Source organism: Venturia canescens, chromosome 5, assembly GCF_019457755.1.
Source record: "Venturia canescens isolate UGA chromosome 5, ASM1945775v1, whole genome shotgun sequence".
NCBI lineage: Eukaryota > Metazoa > Arthropoda > Insecta > Hymenoptera > Ichneumonidae > Venturia > Venturia canescens.
The window spans coordinates 6,983,691-7,002,333 of NC_057425.1; the positions used below are offsets into that span (position 1 = coordinate 6,983,691).

The window sequence follows — 18,643 nt, forward strand, 5'->3', positions numbered from 1 at the left end:
ATAGAATGAAATAATGCAACAAGATACCGAAAGTAGCATAAAATAATGCAACGCAAGTAACATTAACGAAAGAATTTTAATGTTGAAGTGCAAGAAGAAGATTATTATAAAAAAATTTGATTTTATCATATCGGTAAAACAGATCTGGGATCAGGATTGCTCACCCAAGCACGCTCTAAAATCATGTAAAGTATGCCACCTAGGTATTTTTGTAAGAATTGGGTGTGCCATGATTGACCGAACGTAATAAACGACGGGGGTGCAGTTTTTCGAAGGCATTCATTCCTGGGTGAATGTGGTAGTACAAAACACGGTGTACCGTGGGGTGGCGCGACAGTAGCCCTCTCGGCAAGTCCGTGTTTACAGATTTTGCAGTGAGTTCGTAACGTCACGTCAAAAAAAAACTGCAACACGGGTACTACACCACGATTTACTATGTAAAGGTGCGTTTATCCGATAAAATATAACTCTTTTGGATGACGGGTGTAACGATAAGGTGAAATATGTGAACAATCCAGTCCAAAGTAACGACAAATAATAAACGTCTATCGTGAGGCTTCTTATAACGCTCTCGGCAGTGCTAATCGTTAGGTGGGTCGCCATTTTGTTCCGCGAAGGATAGAGCCCGGTCGGGTGAACAAATAAAAAAAACAGAATATAAAAAAAAACGGGGCGAACAAAATAGTTTGTCTAAGTTCTCGTCACCCCCTCGAAGATTGTTGAATTTGGTATGGATACGATCTGTGGCCGGTGCATCGTTGTGCAGTTTTCCTATGGAACTAAGTTTCACGGAAAAATGTATATATATATGTGTGTGCATAGCTATGTGTGTGACATATATACATCATTCACATAAGCATACACACATATATATATATATATATTTCTATATATACATATAAATGTCGAAAAGTTGGAAAAACCTCGAAAAGATCCATCGGCCGTTTTTTTCTTAATCTCCATCGAGTCTAATCGTCGCGCGCGTCTTATACTCCCTCGATTTTTACGCTGCGACCATTATCCCTTTATCAAACCTACCAAAGTTTCGGCCAGTCTCGCGCAACTCGGTTTTAGACGGTGAAACAAAAAAAAACGATTGTAAAAAAACCACCCGTGATATCCTCCTGACTGTTCGCGTTGCGAACAAAGAGTTCGCGACATTTCACAGTTTTTGAATCGTCATTGCGCCGAATAAATGGCCAAATGCCCGGTCCCTCTTTTCCCGGCTTTACGATTCTCGTTCTTCTCAGGTGGGGGGCCCTGTCAAATTCAACGTTTTTTTCCATTGCTCTCTTGCCCTCTCTCTCTCTTTTTTTTTGACAATTGTGCGACCACGCTGTGTACGGACAACGTTGAGACGGGTCGTTGCACGACATTGTCTTCTCGTATACATAGTTATATATTTCCTTTTTCCCTCTGTCTCGCTCCCTCTCTGAACACCCGCCCCTCTGTAACGAGACCTACTACGAAATCATCCCCTCTAATCTAATTTGCGAACCGTTTTCCTGTTCACCGAATTTCTCGACTTTGCTCGTCCGGTTTTTTAATACTTTATTAATATTTATCTGTTTTCGATGTTCTGAACATCCACCTTTTGAGTCTGTGAGAAATGTAATCGTTTCTTGATGCAACTTTGCATGTTGAACTTGGGCCTATTGGATTTGTTTTTTGGGCGATTATCGAAAGTTTTTTTTTTAAATTTCAATGCAGAACTTTTGTAATTCGATCTTTGGCCCAATTATCATTTCTCCAGACATTTTTTGAAGTACGATTTTGTGAAATGGTCAACCTGTTTTTAATATTTCATAGATTTTTTTTTTCACTGGCTCTGTTAATTGTTCCTTTTCATCGTTTACTGTGGTATATCCAACATGAATGTTTATTTTCTTATGAACAGCCTTGAAGTCTTTCTTTGAACAATTCGTTTCGTTCTGTGATGTCAAATATTTTTTTTTATTACAGTTTTTTCATTTAAGAAAAAAATTTGTAATGTCCGAATATTCAGAATAGCCTCACTGCAAAAAAATTCTGGAAAATTAGAGAAAAATCAACCATTATTAAGAAATAATCGAAGATTGTGTTCTCGGATCCAGTATGTAAAAATATAAAATTTGTGATTTTATAATAGTTGCTCCCTTTTTTCATATTACTTTTCATGACAGACTGAATAATATATACCGAAAATCATTGAGTCGATTACTTTTTTTTCAATGTTAAAGTCCATAGTATCAAAACATTTCTTTCCCATAGTTCTGAAATTTTATTTGAATTCTAGGAACACAAATGTGTTCACAATTATCCTTCAGCGTCAATTATTAATCCCATAAGTGAATATTAATAGACCAACCTTTTGAGGACTGGCCTGGTCAATGTACAAAGTACTCCATGTGAAAAATTCATTGACATTGGGTACAAATTTTGTGTGAAATGAAAGGCCGATTCGACGTAAAAGTCCCTCTCCTGCAAAGGTTAATTAATAGTGAAATCGGATGAGAAATTAAGCTTTGCTACACTTCAGGGATGAAAATTATGGTATTCCAAATATTTGTGCACCGTTCTAAACATTTTGAGTTACAAGAAAATGAGGAATGCTAGAATTTTATGGAAATGTCTGTTACATTAGGTTAGAAATAAAAGCATTCTAAGATACTTGGGAAGCGTAGCAAAGCTAATAAAGAAGAACCTTGGGCAATCGTAAGAAGTAACATAAAAATACAGTTTGTGAATAATTGAGCTAAATGGAATAAAAATATCTGATGATTTTGAAATAACATAATTTTGAAAAATTTCGATACTTTCTATGTTTCAGATAATGTAGTTATAGATTAATGGAACAAGGCCTTTAGGATATATCTGTATTTAATGTCAGTGGATGAGCTGGATGGTCGTTGTTGGTGGAGCAAAATTGTCAGAATCGGAATTTTTGCGGATATCAGTGTATACTGATTCGCTCGCAGAATGACGATTGCCACTAGAGGTCAGGGAGTTGGGATAGACCCTCCTGAAAGTCAGCAGACCACCCAGGTAAAGAATTGTTCGCTATTCGACAACAGAAGATGAAAACCATGTTGACATGATAAATCCTTGTTTTCACTTGTTTATTTTTTTTCCTCTATTTTTGACAGATGCACAGCCCTCAAGGTCCGCAACAATTGACAGATGCTATATCAGGCCTTCAATTGACTGAAAATGTGGTCCAAAACGAGTGTAACGAGTCGGGGAATTCTGTGGAAGACAGTAACTCACAACAACGTACTACTGAGCCAAATTTTCCTCATGCAAAGTTGGCCGTGTTGGATGAAAAAATATCTAGTCCGAGATGGGTCGTACCGGTTCTGCCTGAACAGGAGTTAGAGTGTCTTCTGCAAGCCAGTATAGAGCTTTGCAGAAAAGGTGATAAAACAAAACTATGCAGTATATGTTGAATTGGAGCTTAGTACAAAGAGAAATAAAAATTATTTTGTTGTTAAAAAATCTCTTCCGTTGTGCGTAGTTGATAATTATCAATAAAAACAGTTGATAATTATCAACTGTTTTATCAAATTTCCAATGTTTTACAAGTGTAATTTCTTCAATCAACCGATAGGAAAAAATTCAATGAATTTGATGAATCAAAGTTCACGAACACTTGAAATTGAACCATTGAAATTCTGAAAAGAAAAGTCATTAAAATGATGAAATGAAATGTTTCGTTTCAGGAATTGATGTACAGAGTGAGGCATGTCAGCGCTTTTTTCGAGAAGGCCTCACTATATCTTTTACCAAGATTCTCACCGATGACGCAGTCAACAGTTGGAAAGTCAACATTCACAACTGCATAAACGCAAATTGCGAACGTTTGATTGAATTAATTGTTCTTAAGCTGGACGAGGATTGGTTCCCTCTTCTCGACTTGTTGGCGATGGTTTTTAATCCGAACAATAAGTGAGTTTTAGTATTTTGATACGCCATTCACACAGTTAAGTTTGATCGAATATCAAACATCCTTGAGGGAATCATTGACGTGATACAAATTATTTTCCTTTTAAGATTTCATACTTTTAATGCTGCGAGAGTTTCGGAAACCGTTCCTCCTGGTAGTAATATAAGTGACGAAGAGATTTACGCAAGACCGCCCCAAGATTCACGGAGTCCAAGGGGCTGGCTTGTCGACCTCATAAATGGGTGAGTTTCTCACAACATTTATTCCTATTTTATATAGCGATGACTTCGAACTCCTTAGAGGAAAAAATTAAAAAATGTGTTAACACGCTTTTACCGAATGAACGATCATTTACGTGAGACTTTTCTTTCTAAATATTCATTCAATTATTTTCGTACAGATTCGGTATGCGTAATGGTTTCAACATATTGCTAGCAAGATTTCAAAGCGGTAGAAATTTAACAATACCAGTTATGCACGCACTGCTCAGACCTTTTGGTTTGTGTTACGAGCTCCTTACGGTTCACACGATAGTTAAATACCTCATGCCCATTGTGGTAAGTATTTTATGATTTTTATTGCGTTCACAAATAATGGGAAGCGAAAAACATTGAATTTTTATCAAAAAACAAAAAATATTCAACTTGGAACTCGTGTTCTTTTGTGATAAACATAATTTTGCCTAGTCATCGTAGCTTTGCACATTGATGAAGCCGGACTAACAACAAAAATATTAATGACTCCTTAAACTAGGAAATGGTGCCTGTTATATTGGATAATTTGACGGACGAAGAATTGAAAAAAGAGGCTAAAAATGAATCGAAAAATGACGCAATATCGGCCATTATAAAAGCAATGAAATGCCTTGTTTCGCGTGTACCATGTCAGGAAGATATGATAAAAAATTTGGAAATATTGAAACTGAAAATGATTCTGAGGCTTTTACAAATATCCTCGTTTAATGGTAAAATGAACGCTCTCAACGAAGTTAACAAAGTTATTGGCGGAGTGAGTTATTACCCGCATCGCAATCCGAGTTTGGAGGAAGAAGAATGGCTCACCGCTGAACGAATGGCTGTGAGTAAAAGCACACATTGATATGAGATTGAAAGTTTTCAGTACAGCGAGATACTAAATTTCGCAAAATAATCCTTTTGGTATAATTACAGAAATGGATAAAAGAAAATGGCGTCTTGGAAATCGTGTTGAGGGACTCTTTGCATCAGCCTCAGTACGTTGAGAAGTTAGAAAAAATTTTGCGTTTCATAATAAAAGAAAGGACATTGACCCTCGAAGATCTCGACGCTGTTTGGGCTGCACAGGCTGGAAAACATGAGGCCATCGTAAAAAACGTTCACGATTTATTGGCCAAACTAGCCTGGGATTTCAGTCCCGAACAACTCGATCATTTGTTTGAATGTTTTCAGGTATGCCTTGCCATATTTGTCGAAGTTCTATAACAGAGTTGTGTATCCTCCTTTTTTTTTTGCGAATGCAGTCTTTTTCGGGAGATGATCGCTCGTGTCATGTTTTCTTTTTAATTTTTCTATAACTGTATCTTTTCAGACGAGCTGGAAAACTGCCAATAAAAAGCAACGCGAGAAACTGTTGGAACTGATACGGAGACTCGCGGAGGATGACAAAGATGGTGTTATGGCGCACAAGGTTCGTTTCCTGTAGAATAACCTTTTTTTCCCCCCAAACAACAAAAACGTCATGTTTCTTTGACGTATTTTTTGTTGTCCTTTTTCGCGATATTTTATCTTCAATGTAAACTCGAGAGGAATCATGAATCATCAGTTTATTTTGACTTCGCAAAGTTTCGCATAAAATTCATAATCTTATCGATTTATCGCAGGTGTTGACACTCTTTTGGAACTTGGCCCATTCGGACGAGGTGCCCACGGAAATAATGGATCAAGCGTTGAACGCTCATGTCAAAATCCTCGATTATTCGTGCTCTCAGGAACGAGACGCTCAGAAAACCGTTTGGCTTGATAAGTGCGTTGAAGAACTTAAAACTAACGACAAATGGGCTTTGCCAGCGTTAAAGCAAATTCGCGAAATCTGTTGCCTTTATGAACCCAACCCGAATATTGGTAATAATCAACGTAGTCATCATGCATATTATAGGTGAGCTAAAACAAATCTAATTGCGAAAGATCAATAGAAAAAATTTGATCTTAACAAACACTACGGAACGGAGAAATTTGAATTATGTCTTTTTTCCCAATCCTATGAATAATTTCAGGCAAGAGGTTATAGAACGTTTACAGAGTCACCACTCTGTCGTGATTCTCGTGACGAACAGTTTAACAAATTATATGGATACTGTACGTAACCTCGTTAAACCAGTTCCCGAACTCGATGACACGACGCTCATGCCAGATGGCCGGTACAATCATATTATGCAAGTACAGGAGAGACTCAATTTCTTAAGGTTCCTATTAAAGGTGAGTTTGGAAGATTCGTGTTAATATGGTTTTTCGAAATTTTGTACGTTCACGGAAGCGTAAAGTTTTCTGCTGAAGATTCAGCTAAAAAGTGTTCAAAATCTCTAATAAATTTTAAACAAACTATTTTTGTATTCGTCGATAACCTGGAGTCGTTAAGCTTATAAACAATTGAATTTTTAAAAGGATGGACAATTGTGGCTCTGTGCGGAGCAAGCGAAGCAAATATGGCAATGTTTAGCTGAACAAGCGGTCTTCGTATCGGACCGTGAGGCTTGCTTCAAGTGGTTTTCAAAGTTGATGGGAGAAGAGCCGGATTTGGATCCTGCGATAAACAAAGATTTCTTTGAGAACAACATTCTGCAATTCGACCCCACTTTATTGACAGAAAGTGGTATCAAGTGTTTCGAGAGATTTTTCAAAGCTGTCAATTCTAAGGAGGGCAAGCTCAAGTTCAAGAGGCGAACGTTTCTGATGGATGACGTTGATTTGTTCGGTACAGATTACCTCTGGAGGGTAAGTAATTTGAGGAAAAAAACATTTAAAATACAATATTTTCCTCCCGTTCACTAATTGAATTATCTTTTTTTTCTTTAAATCGTCATTTTTTTCTCATTTACAAACAATATTCGCCAGGTCGTAACAAACAGTCCAGAGGAAATAGCTAGTCGAGGCATCGAACTTTTGAAAGAAGTCAATACGAATTTAGGACCACGTTTGCAATCGTCCGTTCTTGATTTCCATGAGACTTTCATAGCCGAGTGTATGGATCGTTTGAAGGCACATTACGATACTGTTTCCGTACTAAACACCGAATACAATCATGAAAAAGCGGAAGAAGAAGATGTTGAGATGGCAAACACAATACGCTCGGAAGCTTTGAAAATGTGTCGTGTTATGAAAGTGTTACAAGAATATATAAACGAGTGCGACAATGGATTTCCCGGAGAGCGCAGAGTTTTACCTCTTCACAGGTGGATTATGATTGAACAAATATTTCAAATATTGCTACTTGCAATGTCAAAAAATGGAAAATAACACCATCAAATAATCTGAGTCAACTATTTGTTTTTAATCGTTTACTAATCGACTTCCTTATTTTTTTTTTTTTTTTTTTTTTTTACAGAGCTGCGCGTGGCAAACATTTGTCTCTTGTTATACGCTTTGCTACTCCTGCACGTACCGTTGAAGATATCGACATTTTTACGCATAGCAATGATACATTAGCATCCTTGAGGCGTCAGATTCTCCGCCGCATCAAAGCTGGCGGTACGAATGTCAAGCTCGATTTGTTAATAAACGGTGAACCACTCGAACAGCCGGACGATAGGAAACTCTTGTCTCAAATACCGTTGAGAGACAAAATGGTTAGTAAAGTCGAGACAATGCTGTTCTAAATTATTCGATGCTTACACTAAAAGAAGAACGATTAATTTAGTAAAAGATTGTACATCATAGTGTTTAACCATCTACTTGTCTTCAGAATAAGGATCAAATCTCAATCTTTTTTCGTCAATATATCGCAATCACATTATTTAAAGTAATCATTCGTCTTGAATTTACGTTCAAACGTACGGAGTTGTCTATTTGATATGTAAACCTAACTTTTAGGAAACCTAACACGACTATTCGCTTAAACTTTTTTGCAGGTCGTGTCTGCAAAGTTAAGTCAAGTTAACAGTAATATGCCAAGTTCGCCGGACAGCAGTTCTGACAGTTCAACAAGTTCACCTCATCATACGTACGATAGACCGAATTTGGCAGCTGAGAATCGTTTACCCGGCGTGGTCAGTGAATTTTGCTATCTTTTTTTTCAAATGTTTTGTATCCATTAAGTGTCAATAACTGTGTTTTATCGTACTATGCTCAGGTGATGTCCCAACGCGCCCAGTACGCTCAGTTTTTCTTTCAATTGGCCGATCTCGGGTGCACTCTCAAACTGGAACAGCTGCGCGATGGTGCACGTAATCTTCTGCAATTAGTGCCACCTGATGTACTTACGGTGATGCGACTAGAGTGGGTTTTCGGTGTACACAAGAGCGAGGAGAACGCGCCAAATCCGCCATGCGACGAACTCAATACATCCGTCGAAAGTCTCTTTTTTGCTGCGAGTCCTAGCCAAGTTTTGTATAATTTAGAGGTGAGTAAATTTTGATGTTTTTTATACTCACGTGCAGAAGGAAGAATAAGTTTCATTCCTTTTTTAATCATGACCAATAAGAAGTTTGTGCGCCTTCGGATATTGCCTCAATAATGAACGGCATTCAGGAAGATGCGAATAATGAGTTGAAAATTAAAATGTATTATATTTCAGGTATTGTACACACTCTTGATGCCGGCACTGGATCCGATGTCAGAGAAGGCGTACGACATGCAATACAACTTTATAAAGAGCGAGGAGGCGGTCGTTGTTTTGGATATGTTAACGAAAGGCAAATTTCGTATGAAGAATATCGACGAATCGACGAAAAGATCTGCGTATCTGACGATATTGAAGCTGTGTAAATTGTTATTAACGATTGTTGGTAACGTGATGGCATGCGTAATGGATGATGCTAAACAGCCAGTTGTAAATCCGGAAAATCACGAAGCACACGCGAATAATCGTAGCCTCGTGGCTGTGCTGAAGCAAGCGTTGCACAGTGTGCCAAATCAGAGTACGGAGTACATGTTACGAAGCGTAGCGGCTAAATTGGCTCAACATTTGAGTATTCAAATACTGATGGGTAAAGCGGACTCGGACGGATGTCGTTTATTGTATGTCCATCGTCAAGCATTCTCGTGGGGCTTACCGGACACGAGCACCATATTAGCGATAATAAAGGTAGCATGGGCCGCTTCGACCGGGAATTTGTCGAACGTCGACGAATCTGTGGACGTAATACACATGATGCATGAGGCCAATCAGACTAATCAACGTAATTTGGACCCTAACGATATTCTCGTATGCAAAGAAGCACTCGAAGTTCTAACGATAGCTCTCGTACTGAATCCAAACGCTCTCGTTACCCTGACTCGCGACAAAATGTGGCGTACTTTTCTCATCGATCTCGTTTTATTGAGCACTTCAAAGGCCGTCAGAATAGCCGCCTCCGAACAATTTTTACTCATCTCGACGTGGTGCAGCAGCGGCCATCAAGCTATACAACAATCTATATCTCTACTAATGAGCGTTCTCTATACAACGGTTGTAGAAAATGCTAAACAGTGTCACGAGTATTTCCAAGTATGTTTTCACATCAATCCTTTTTCCAGATTTCTTCTCATCTCTTTTTCCATAACTTTTCATTATCTCTATTTTCAGCTCTTGTGTCGGTTACTCAACTACGCTCCCATGTCCGGTTATCCTTTATCGAGCGCTGAAACCTTTTTGGCTATGGAAATATCGTGGCTTAAAGAAGTGCGAGACACTGTAAAGAAAACCGGTGAATGCCAAGTCGAGGATGCCCTTCTCGAAGGCTACCTCAGCCTCACCAAAGAATTACTTGCATTTGTACCACCTTCGATTAAATATGGGATCGGTAGTGACGAGAAACGAGGCTTACACATGATCAAGGTTAGAGATTGTCATCGAGTTTGAACAAAGACTGAAGAATATTCTCATGAAGCTCACATCAAAGATCGATTGAAAATCAATAGTTTCTATTTACAGGAATTTTGCATTTAACTTTTGTGTCAAACCATGAATATGGTAATTAGTTATCGAACGCAGAATTTTCAAATTATTTTACATTATTATATCGTAAAGAATTTCAAAATTTTAGAATCATTTTTGAGGATGAATACTTGGTAAACAAGTAATTTTGCAACTAATGTTGATTATGCAGTCTGAATTGGTTTTTTTTTGTGTTTTAACATTATTCAGGAACTCGTAGAAGATTTTGTCTTTCCTGCATCATGCATGATGTTGCAATTGCGATCAACGGGCGAGTTGACATCGACGCAGGCATCACCGGTATGCACGACACCCCAATCGATCAGCGCAGCATTCGATTTGCTCGTTGGTCTGTGCACCGGTTGTGTACCAAACATGAAACTTCTAGTCACGATGCTTACAAAAATGTTTTATTCGGACAAAGACGAGCCTCTCGTAGATTGGGATTACACGCCACCCGTCGGTCCGAGACCGTTGAAGGGTTTCGTCGGTTTGAAGAACGCCGGTGCAACGTGTTATATGAATTCGGTATTGCAACAATTGTACATGGTCGAAAGTATCAGAGTCGGGCTTTTGGCAGCTGAGGGTGCCGCGGTTGATCTTAACGAGGATTTCTCCGGTGAAGAACGTCTTGAAGTTGAACAAACGATAGAAGCTAACGACAACGATACGAACGAAGAAAAATGTGGAATTGACGAATCCAGGAAGGAATACAATATTGGCATTTTGAAACAAGTCCAAGCAATTTTTGGACACTTGGCTTACAGCAAATTGCAGTATTACATACCGCGTGGTCTGTGGAAACATTTCAAGTGAGTTGAGCCTGAACAACTAGCAAATATGATTTTTTGAGAATTTTCAATTGATTATTCTTATTTTATTTTGTAACAGACTGCAAGGAGAACCCGTAAATCTGCGAGAGCAACAAGATGCTGTTGAATTTTTCATGAGTCTGGTCGAGAGCCTGGACGAGGCGTTGAAAGCTCTCGGGCATGAACAAATCATGGGAAAAATCCTCGGTGGTTCTTACAGCGATCAAAAAATTTGTAAAGGTTGTCCTCACAGGTAATTAAGAGTTTCTTAAAACGTTGTCCCGAATCTAGCGAAACGTCGACTGATAATCTCGTCCTTTTTGTGGTCAAGATACTCGAAGGAAGAACCGTTCAGTGTCATAAGCGTCGACATCAGAAATCACAGTAATCTTCTCGATTCGTTAGAACAATACGTAAAAGGTGAAATTCTTGAAGGTGCTGACGCTTATCATTGCGACAAGTGTGACAAAAAGGTGAGCGAAATATTTTCATAATGAAATATGAATTTTTTCTTCTCAATCATTTTAATTAAATTGAAAATATTGTAAACATCGATCGTTCGTTGTGTCCACAGGTCGTTACTGTCAAAAGATTATGCGTCAAAAAACTACCACCGATATTGGCCATACAATTAAAACGTTTCGAGTACGACTACGATCGTGTTTGCGCCATAAAATTCAACGATTATTTCGAATTTCCCCGCAATTTGGACATGGAACCTTACACCGTTTCTGGACTAGCCAAACTCGAGGGTGAAGTTATAGATTGTGACTACGAGGAAGTTTGCAAACAAACCTGTACAAAATATCGGTTGAGTGGGATCGTTGTACATAGCGGACAAGCCAGTGGTGGCCATTACTATTCTTTCATTTTACATAGGTAATTATCATTCAAAATAAGCATTTTTTTCTCTCTGGAAACTACTGCGCGTGCTTCCTGGAGTTCCAGTTTTCCATGATTTATTGTACATACAAAATTACTCGTGATTCTTGAAAAATCTGAAAACAAAACCATTCATTTGCTCTTAATGATTTGGCGGCAACATATTTTTTATACCACAGGCAAAACGATGGCACTGTAAAATGGTACAAATTCGACGACGGTGACGTAACAGAGTGTAAAATGCAAGAAGAGGAAGAAATGAAGGCCCATTGTTTTGGTGGCGAATACTTGGGTGAAGTTTTCGATCATATGCTAAAACGCATGAATTTCCGTCGACAGAAACGATGGTGGAACGCTTACATGTTGTTTTACACGCGACTCGACGTTGAAGCCGAATCTTTAACGAAAAGTGTCACCGAGTTATCGCTTTGTGAGTTAACTAACAACAGATATTTTTTATTTGCAGTAATGTTCGTACACATTTCTCTGACAAACAAGTGATGCAAATTTTTGTGCTGATACAGATACGAAATTGGGTGTTATGAAAATGCCACCGGCGATAGAAAACAGTGTGAGGAAGCAGAACATCAAGTTTATGCACAATCGAAACCAATTCAACCCCGAATATTTTCAGTTCATTCGAAAGCTCGTGTCATGCAATCCGGTGCACACAGCGAATCGTCAGAACTTGAATGATAAACTTGTAAGTCATAGAACTTTTTAATGCTCCCGTTCGTTTATTTATTGTACTAATGTACGTTGTACGAAACGAATTTTTCCGTCGAAGAAATTGATTTCCGTGGACGTCGAGCTATTTCTTATTATATTTTTAGTATCAAAATACGAATCAATAAAACTACAAAGTAGTGAAGTAACTTTTTCATTGCGTTTTCTTAGATCGTCAAGGATTCAATTAATTTTTGATATTTTGTTGACTTTCAGAGTCCGGAAGCCGAAGAGTTGGCGATGCTTTCCGTACAACTAGCCTCTAGGTTTCTCTTCTATACCGGATTCCACACAAAAAAAACCCTCCGAGGAACCGCAACGGACTGGTACGACATCCTGTGTCATCACCTAAGGAGCAGCAAAGCTGTTCGGTCCTGGTTTGCTCACAACGTCCTGTTCAATCATCCACACAGGTATAATACAAAGTTTCATGTTTCGATATCGATGATTACATGTGCGTGCCGAAAGTTTTTTTTTATTAATTGCTTACAAATATTGGATAATTGCTTAAAATTTTGAGCGAATTGGCTGCTTCTTTTTAAAAAGCACTCGAAAAAAATTAGAATTGCTTTAAAACTTCTCTTTTCCATTTTTCCTTTTTTTCCTTTTTTCTGGTAAAAAATACCAAATTGTAAAAATAAAAAATAATAATTGGCACAATTTTTGAAGTACCCCGCGTTTTGCCCCGGTCTCCCTCTTAGAAGCTTCAAAATCTTTAGAATTTAACCAATGTTTTATTTGATTTTTTCAGATTTTGTGAATATTTGCTAAGTTGTCCAAGTACAGAAGTACGATCGGCATTTTTGAAGATTCTCGTGTGTTTGGCACACTTTTCGCTGCAGGATGGTCCTTGTGGTCCGCCTAGTATCAACGCGCCGAGTGAGTTTCTTTTTTATTGACTTTTTACAATCTTCGATTCGTTGCATCAATTAAAACGATGAATAACATTATTTCATATTCGTTCGACGAATGAAGCAATTCTTTTAGATCCGACTGCGACTCTCAGCGATCAATTACTGCACGCTGTGTTGTCACTACTTCATCACGAAATAGCCGACCATGGGCGACATTTGCCTCACTATTTTACGCTTTTTCACACGTATGCCTCACTCGGGCTTGCTGCAAAAGCTCAGCTGCTCAAGGTAAAGCCAACGTTCAATCGCTTTGGAATGTTCTAGGAAAGCACCAAATTCGACTTGCAATTTTCAAAATTTCACATCTAAAAAAACCTTTTCTCTTGCAGTTAAACGTTCCAGTGACATTTATTCTAGTAGCGATTGACGAGGGTCCAGGTCCAACGATCAAGTATCAATATCCGGAATTGACGAAACTCCATCAAGTCGTCAGCATGTTGATACGATGTTGCGATGTATCGCAAAAAACCCAATCGAGTCACGGAACACCAGGAACGTTGCCACTACCGAATCCTTATGGGGACCCGGCGTGTCAGTCGGAATATTTAATGCCGATACAGCGAGAAGCCGCCGATTTAATTTTTATGGGAACAAGTTATATTAAAAAATTGATTGAAGACGCAAACGTCACAGAGGACACAGTCAAATTGCTGCAGTATTGCTGCTGGGAAAATCCGCATTTATCGAGAACCGTTCTCAGCGAATTATTGTGGCAAATCGGTCTCGCGTATACACACGAACTCCGACATCATACCGATCTTTTGCTCGCGATGCTCCTCATGGAAGATTCCTGGCAGACGCATCGAGTTCATAATGCACTCAAAGGTATACTCACACGATTATACTTGGACCTTATACCCATGAACGAGGTCGATTCTGGCCAGTGGCAGAGGTCAAAACAGAGAGATTTTTGTCAATCTTCAAAATTCATAATATGTTTATTGATGTAAAATGATAAACCTTAATTGTCTGCGAGTCTGAGTTGTGAGTATTCATTTGAATGATCGTACGTATTTTTTTTTTACAGGGGTACCAGACGAGAGAGAAGGTCTTTTCGACACGATCAACAGGAGCAAGAATCACTATCAGAAACGCGCTTACCAATGCATCAAGTGTATCGTTCAATTATTTAGTAAATGCAAACCTGCTTATCAGTTACTTTACCACAATTCTGATCTCAAGAAAAAATGGCTTCACGCGGTCGAATGGTTGCAAGAGGAGCTGGACAAGGTAATCAGATGGAATTTTTCTATTGTCGAATTATTAAGATCTACATCGATTTTTTAAAATTATCTCTGCCTATTGTTTTAGTTTTTCCATAAAATAATATTCTTTTTGTAATTTTTCATGCAAAATCTTTAGCGACCTTATCCTTCGACCGCGCCCTACACTCATCCGTACAACAATTGGTCACCACCCGCTCAGTCGAACGAATCAACAACCGGCTATTTCCTCGAGCGTAGTAACAGCGCGAAAAAAACTTTGGAAAGAGCCATCGAATTGTGTCAGGATGAAGAACGCTCTTCCGAACTCTGTCAAGATGAGGAACGAGCTATCGAACTCTGTCAGGATGAGGAGCAAGAAATCGAGGACACGAACGAAGAATGCGTCGAAGAAGTTGAAGATGGTCCGGATAAAGAGGTCGTCTCTGGTCCTGCTCTGCCTGTTATCATTACAGGCAGTATCAGGAGACGCAATCAGCTGGGAACGCAACCGATAGGGTATGCGATTAACTCACGTCCAATGTCAGTGAAATTCGAATGTTATCAAAGCTTTTTGTGAAAGGGTGCCATAATCATGGCTTGATATTTCTGATAAAATATCAGGTACACCCTATTTTCCTTTCGTCAGAGAAAAAACTAACTTTTATTGTTCTCGAAACATCAAGGATGTCCGAATGGATCGTGTATCTGTTTTTCAATTATTTCTCTCGCATTAAAAATACTGATGGATTACCTTAGGGGTGCCAAGGCTCTGATAAAATTATCATGATCGAAGTAGCAAATTTCTGTTCTGAATCGATTCTTTCTACGTACTGGTGCAGTAATTAACCGTCTTATTGGACAAAATATTTTGATCGGTCGAGGCTGCAGTAGTTGGTGATGGATAACGTCAATTTCTTTGAAAATCTACTATCAGTTAGGCTCATTGAACAAGGTCAAAAATATTATAATACAGAAAATTAATTTTTTTGCTCGCATTGGCATAATCTGATCAATTGTTTGTGCAGAGACCCAATATTAGATGAGCTGAGGCATATCGTGGAGCGCCGAAAACTCCAGAAGCGAGACCCAGAGCAAAGTCGGCCCCAGGGTGAACCTCAACCCCAGCCGTTGCAACAGGAGCATCAACAGCAGTCTGAAGTTGTGTCGCCGGTGCAATCATCGGCTCATGTAACACAGCCAGAGCAGCAGCAGCAGCAGCAGCACTCACAAAGTCCACAGAGTAGCGAATCGCCAGAGCAAGGAATAAGCCAGGATCCATAATGAACGCTTAAAAGCAGTTACGCTTATGGGCGTGCAGCCTTCGTTGCTCCAGTATGAAGGATAAATACCTACAGCAACGTTATCGTACGCTCAAGATTGAGGAATTCCGATGAAAAAGAAGCGTTAATAAGATATTAAAGAAAAAACCAAACGACGAAGAAACGCCAACGTCTTCAACCCGGTCGCTTATACGTGAGTAAAAAACCGCATTATTTATTTCGTTTGTTACTTACGATATGGCAACGACCGAACGAGAGAAACGAAAAAAGAGCCTGGATGTGCATAACGGTTGATGAATTTATGAAGAAAGAAATCGAGACTGCTATGCAATAATCGGTCTTTACTGCGTTTTATGCTTGATCAAAAACAGAAAAACAAAACACAAAAAAAAAGCGAATTACGAGTTTGAACGGGAAAAAAACGAAGAGGAAAAAACAACGGAGGAATAACAAGCGAAAGGAAAAATGAAATAATGGAAAATTGTGAGAACCCGTGAGAGAACGTTTAAAAGGTTGTATAAATGTATAGTGTGTAGTGTTTATTGGAATCCAAGTATCTGTCGAATGGAGAATAAACCGTGACTCGAGCGCAATTTTTTCCGTAAAAATAACAAAAAGTAAATAAAAAAGAAAAAACCATGTAAATTTGAACATATTGTTATTAAAAGAATAAAAAAATGAAATAGAGAACTCTCGATAGACGCAAGGTTATAAATAAATCAGGAAAATTAATTGAACAACAAAAAATTAACAAATCGAAAAAATCATTTTTAAAAATGGCCAGGAAACACACTCACTTGGCACGGACATTGTAGAAATAAATTGAGATAAAAAAAACAATAGACACACACGAAAATCCCCGTGTCAACGTACAGAACAAAAAAGGTAAAGAGCGAAAGAGCGAGAGAGAGAGAGAGAGAAGAAAGTAAGAAATGTAATGAAGTACTGAAATTATGAATTCACTCACTACATTGTAATGGTCGTTAGCCGACGTTATAAAGAGAATAAAGATTTTGTACTTAATCTCGAAGAATTATGACAAAACATGAAAGTGAGCGAAATTTTCTTCTTTTTTCTGATTTCTGTTTTTTTGTAACTTTATTTTTAAATATTAGACCGAGCGTAAAGTGTATTCTGGCCCTTCATCGCGAGTTGCGTAGTTTCAGCTATATTGTTCACTAGGTACGCGATTTTTCAATTGAGCGAGAGAGAAAGAGAGAACGAGCGAGAGAGAGAGAGAGAGATTGGGAGGGAGGGAATAAGAGTAAGAAAAAGAGAGCGAGAGAGAGAGGATGAGTGAGAGTGAATGAAAGAATCCTCCCTCGAGATGAGGAGTCGTGCCTTTCTTTTGCACCCCCTTTGCCATCGTTGTTGAACGATGTTTCTGTATTTTGATGCCATTTAGAAAAAGCAGAATATCGGGTTTCTTGTTCCTCGGTCACGAGGACAGTTGCGCGTAATGGACGAAATTTTCGATCGTACAAAATAACAACGTACATCTTCGATGTGTTTCAAATACAGATAATGCTTTTAACATTTTTTTATACTACATTCATCAATAACGTGAGTAGGAAGGAATTGCAAAAAAAAAGAAGAAAAGTGGACGCAACGAATTTCTTTAGAAAACGTAATGTTCCCGCTACTTCCAAATGGTTTGGTTCATCCGCGTTGAGCATTCACGGGCGACTGAAAATCTTCGTTGTTCCTCCGAGAACAATACCCGTAAACCAATGAGGGAAAACATTAAAGAAGACATGTCGATTATATTGGCATGATAAAATGATTTTCCTGATAAATGAAAAAGAGCATGAAAAAAGGAGAAAAAAAAAAGTAAAACCAATTTGAAAGGAGCCATTCGAGAGAGCAAGAGAGAACGAGGGAGACGGGCTTATAAAACGGAACGTGAAACACCAGTTTAAACGCTGTTTAAACGTAATTAAGAAAAAACGTTATAACAATAAAAAGGAAAAAGAGAAAAAGAAAGAAAAAAATCAAGCCATCGTTGTTGGAGCTGTGGTTGTTTTCAGTAAAAAATGAAACATCGCTTAGCTGTGCTGCTCTTCACGGGCTGGCTCTTGAAGTTTCAATGACAAAGTGAAGTTGAGAAACAAGAAAATAATACGAAAATGGATATATTTCTTCGGAGAATCGTCTATATTTTTTCGCTCATCACACTGTCTCAGCTCTGGAAAAGCATAAGTAGGGGATAAAAAAAAAAGAAAAGAAAAGAAAAACAAACAAAAAACAAACATCTTATTTTTCACACACAAATCCAATTAGAAGTGCATGCAGAGATAACGAGAGGACAAAGATAAGAAGATCTCTCGAACCGTTCGTAGCAGCTCCGAACTTACTAAAAAAAACGTGCGTTATTTAGCTATTATACGGATAATAATGAGCGAAGAAAGAAAATGAGTCACTTGTATAAATGATAGCGAGAATGTATGTGCGTTGAGCGTTGAGCGTGTGTATACACTATCGTGGAAAAAATTCATGGATATAATGACGAAGATAAAATAAAACGATAGAAAATGAACGAAAGCGATTAAGAGAAATGAGAAAACCAACGACTGCCCCCCCCCCCCCCCCGCCCCCCACCTGAAGATACCGCAAATTAATAACTTCGTAAAAAAAAAAAAAAAAAGAAAAGGAAAAAGCGATCGTAATTCTGTATTTTATAAGCAAAGTTAAGAGTAACGTTGCGAATAATATAACCGAGACTATAACAATAGCGTAAAAAAATAAAACGAAAAAATAATAACAAGAAGAAAATATTCAATGAAATAACAGGTGC

At 38.3% G+C, this 18,643-nt stretch overlaps 1 protein-coding gene across 4 annotated transcripts; it reads left to right on the forward strand.

Annotated features, from left to right (window-relative positions):
* The first annotated feature begins 304 nt into the window (after positions 1–304).
* faf (ubiquitin carboxyl-terminal hydrolase-like faf) lies at positions 305–18,385 on the forward strand. Of its 4 annotated transcripts, none has more exons than XM_043419961.1 (31): positions 305–443; positions 2,810–3,024; positions 3,126–3,393; positions 3,699–3,924; positions 4,030–4,164; positions 4,323–4,479; positions 4,676–4,999; positions 5,092–5,349; positions 5,489–5,587; positions 5,781–6,055; positions 6,174–6,375; positions 6,562–6,891; positions 7,012–7,349; positions 7,502–7,742; positions 8,025–8,162; positions 8,246–8,515; positions 8,690–9,601; positions 9,680–9,931; positions 10,241–10,842; positions 10,922–11,095; positions 11,174–11,315; positions 11,417–11,721; positions 11,904–12,154; positions 12,249–12,427; positions 12,667–12,863; positions 13,202–13,329; positions 13,426–13,592; positions 13,694–14,189; positions 14,392–14,594; positions 14,727–15,085; positions 15,595–18,385. In XM_043419961.1, the coding sequence occupies exons 2-31, from the start codon at positions 2,959–2,961 to the stop codon at positions 15,848–15,850; spliced, it is 7,950 nt and encodes a 2,649-aa protein (XP_043275896.1). In that variant the 5' UTR covers positions 305–443; positions 2,810–2,958; the 3' UTR covers positions 15,851–18,385. The 4 variants fall into 4 exon arrangements, with proteins under 4 accessions (XP_043275896.1, XP_043275897.1, XP_043275899.1 ...); XM_043419962.1 differs by lacking the exon at positions 305–443 and adding an exon at positions 478–591; XM_043419964.1 differs by lacking the exon at positions 305–443 and adding an exon at positions 706–728.
* The last annotated feature ends 258 nt before the right edge of the window (positions 18,386–18,643 follow it).